At 56.3% G+C, this 3,105-nt stretch overlaps 1 protein-coding gene across 1 annotated transcript; it reads right to left on the reverse strand.

Moving 5' to 3' along the window:
• Positions 1-194: 194 nt before the first annotated feature.
• ZBTB3 (zinc finger and BTB domain containing 3) lies at positions 195-2,475 on the reverse strand. The gene is made up of 2 exons (XM_011993397.1): positions 2,251-2,475; positions 195-2,003 (listed from the first exon to the last, which is right to left on the reverse strand). Exons 1-2 carry the CDS (start codon positions 2,347-2,349, stop codon positions 384-386), a joined length of 1,719 nt encoding a protein of 572 aa, XP_011848787.1. The 5' UTR covers positions 2,350-2,475; the 3' UTR covers positions 195-383.
• Between the last annotated feature and the right edge of the window lie 630 nt (positions 2,476-3,105).

Here is a 3,105-nt window from a genome sequence, read left to right on the forward strand (position 1 = left end):
CAGGAGATCGAGACCATCCTGGCTAACACGGTGAAACCCCCGTCTCTACTAAAAATAAAAAAAATTAACCGGGCATGGTGATGGCCACCTGTAGTCCCAGCTACTTGGGAGGCTGAGGCAGGAGAACAGCGTGAACCCAGAAGGCTGAACTTGCAGTGAGCCGAGATCACGCCACTGCACTCCAACCTGGGTGACAGAGTGAGACTCTGTCTCAAAAAAATAAAAACTAAAAAAAAAAAACAACAGAAAAGGGTAGGAACTTTCAGCCTGGGCAGAACCTTTATTCTTGTCACCGAGCAGGGGTGATGAGATGCCACCAACCTTCTGAGCTGCCATCTAAGGATGGTAAGAGCAGCCTAGCGTCAGCTCATGCTCCTTAGATGTTAGTTTTTGGGGCCAAGTACAAAATCTTTGGGTGGCCCTCCACCACTGCTGCTCTGTCTGTCTGCTGTTGGAGAGCCAGGGAGAGGTTGCACCCCTAGAAGGGGTCCCACTTCTGGATCCGGTTTGCTGCGTTTGGCCAGGTCCTCGTTGTGAGCCTTGCGGATGTGGCGGTAGAGGTCCCCTGACTGTGTGTAGCTCCGCAGGCAGTAGCGGCACTCGTAGGGTCGCTCACGTGTGTGCACCGTGGCATGTCGCCGTAGTGTGTAAGAGCATGAGAAGGTCTTCCCACATGTCTTGCAGGTGGGAACATCCTCAGTAAAAACCCCAAAGCTTCCTGGACCTGCTTCGTACTCAGAAGGCAGGTAAAGTGGCTCATGCACGGATGCGGGCGCAGGCAGGGGTGAGGTCACCAGTCCTCGATGATACTGCCCTGCACCTGGCAGCAGATGGTAGGGTAGATGAGGGTCTGAAGGCAGGAAGTGGTCACTTGGCCCCACCTCCTCCAGTCCTGCTGCCCCTGAGTCTTCAAAAGCCTCTGGCTGGGAGGGCTGTCCCCCATACACTGCTCCTCCAGGTGGGAACACTCTCTCAGGATCCTGAGGCTGTTCATCTGACACATCGGTCTCTTCATCAGAGATCACAATAGCTTCAACTTTCACCTGGACCAGTTCAGCTTCAGCTGGGGCTGGAGCCTGGGATGGAACTGGGGCTGAGACAGGGCCTGGGGCTGAGCTGGGGGCTGAGGCTGGGGTATAGAAGCCTTGCAGTGGTCCTCCAGGATCCCTTGGTTCCACCACCCTCAGACTCTCAGGACCCACATCAAGAGTTGGCAGTGGCTCCAATGAAACTGCTGGGATGCCAGAAGAGAAGTAGTTTGCAGGAATGGTCTCAGTGGAGCTACTAGGGCTGGCAAGAGAGACATCAGCCACCGGTGGAGGAGGTGCCCGCAGATGTGGTGCGTCAACCTCCATGCCAGGCTGTGTAGTGTCAGCCCCATTGGACATTGGCGGCTCATCTGGGGGACGGACAGTAGGTGAGGGAGCAGCAGAGCCTTTCCATTCCCCTTTGCCCCAGTGGCCTGATGTCTCAGCAGATGACAACGAAGGCTGGGGGCCACGGGCAGTACTGGACAAAAACTCCAAACTAGGAGGCTGTGAGTTGGTTTCTTCCTCCTTCTTGGTACTGTCTGCCTCTGCCAGGGCCCGGGCTTGAAGCCGCCGCTTACACACCTTGACGATGTCATTCATGTGCAAGTAGCTGGCAGCTGCCAGCACATCCTCCACAGGGGTATCCCCTCTCAGGGCCAGCTGGCCAGCATACATAAAGTCCAGAAGAAGCCCAAAGGCTGGGGCTGTGACAATTTCATTGTGAATACACACCAGATCCCTCTTGTCCAATTCCCGCTCCTTGTAGAAAAGCTGGAAGAATGGGCTGCAGGAGGCCAGCACAGCCCGATGGGCCAAGAACTGGGTACTACCCACCATCACGGTGCAGTCACAAAGGAAACCCTGGGACCGCTGCTCCCGGAGGCTCTGCAGCAGCTGCTGACTGTGTTCTGGGAACTCCATAGTACCCCACGAAGGAAAGGGGGCCCAAAAAAGGTCCCCACCAGTGGCTCCCTGAGAAAAAAGGACAGTGGGTTAAGACAGGTAACCTCCCCAGCAACCTTATCAGCCCTTAACTATCACTTTCCACCCCAAAACAATCGCTTAAGTTACTGCCCTCCTTTCTCCTAGGTCACACCCAAAGCTCTCCCATAAGCTCCGCCCACCTCGGCCTAACCTTAGAACAGGCCCCACCCCCGCCAATAAGCCCTGCCCCCGGAAGTCCCGCCCCTTAGCCACCCTCCGCTTCCTTGATGCCCACCCGGTAGCTTCCAACGGCTCCACGAAGTAGGGATCTTTTTCGCTCCCAGGCCTTGCCAGGCGATGCTTCGACGCCCCACTTAGGAAACTCCCTAAGCATCTCCCTCACGCATTCCAGGGGCTAAGGACTCCCAGGGTGGGAACTAGCAGAGAAAGCTGATCCCTCACCCACCACCGAGCAGCCACAGGGCGAGCTCCGCCCCTTCCCACCTTCTCAGTTTTAATTGGCTTAAAATTGCCCTCCCCTGTCACGGATTGGTCCGCTTTCCACTAACCAGCCTCCCTCTAACGGCCATCTGCAATTGGGTGCTCGCCGCCATCGCTTTTACAGTCAGGCGTTGGATTGGGTGGCGCTTCTGTCCTCAACTTTTCCTCCTTGTCCCGCCTTCCTTGCTTCCGAGCTCTCAGGATTGGCTGAGCTTCTTCTACCTAATCCCGCAGGCAGGAAGTGCCCGGCACCGAGTCGTTGAATGCGGCGCTCTCCTGGGAAGGCCAGAGGTTGGGAACCCTGCAGTGTCGGACCTGAGCTGACAGCATGCGACTCCCGCTACAGGCTGACAGAGAATAAGAGAACCAACTAGGCCAGGCGCAGTGCTTCACGCCTGTAATCCCAGGACTCTGGGAGGCCGAGACGGGCAGATCACTTGAGGTCAGGAGTTCAAGAGCAGCCTGGCCAACATAGTGAAACCCCATCTCTACTAAAAATACAAAAATCAGCTGGGCATGGTGGCGCATACCTGAAATCCCAGCTACTTGGGAGGCTGAGGCAGGAGAATCTCTTGAACCCAGGAGGCAGAGGTTGCAGTGAGCCAAGATAGCGCCACTGCACTCCAGCCTGGGAGACAGAGCAAAACTC

This window comes from Mandrillus leucophaeus, unplaced genomic scaffold, assembly GCF_000951045.1.
Source record: "Mandrillus leucophaeus isolate KB7577 unplaced genomic scaffold, Mleu.le_1.0 Scaffold43, whole genome shotgun sequence".
NCBI lineage: Eukaryota > Metazoa > Chordata > Mammalia > Primates > Cercopithecidae > Mandrillus > Mandrillus leucophaeus.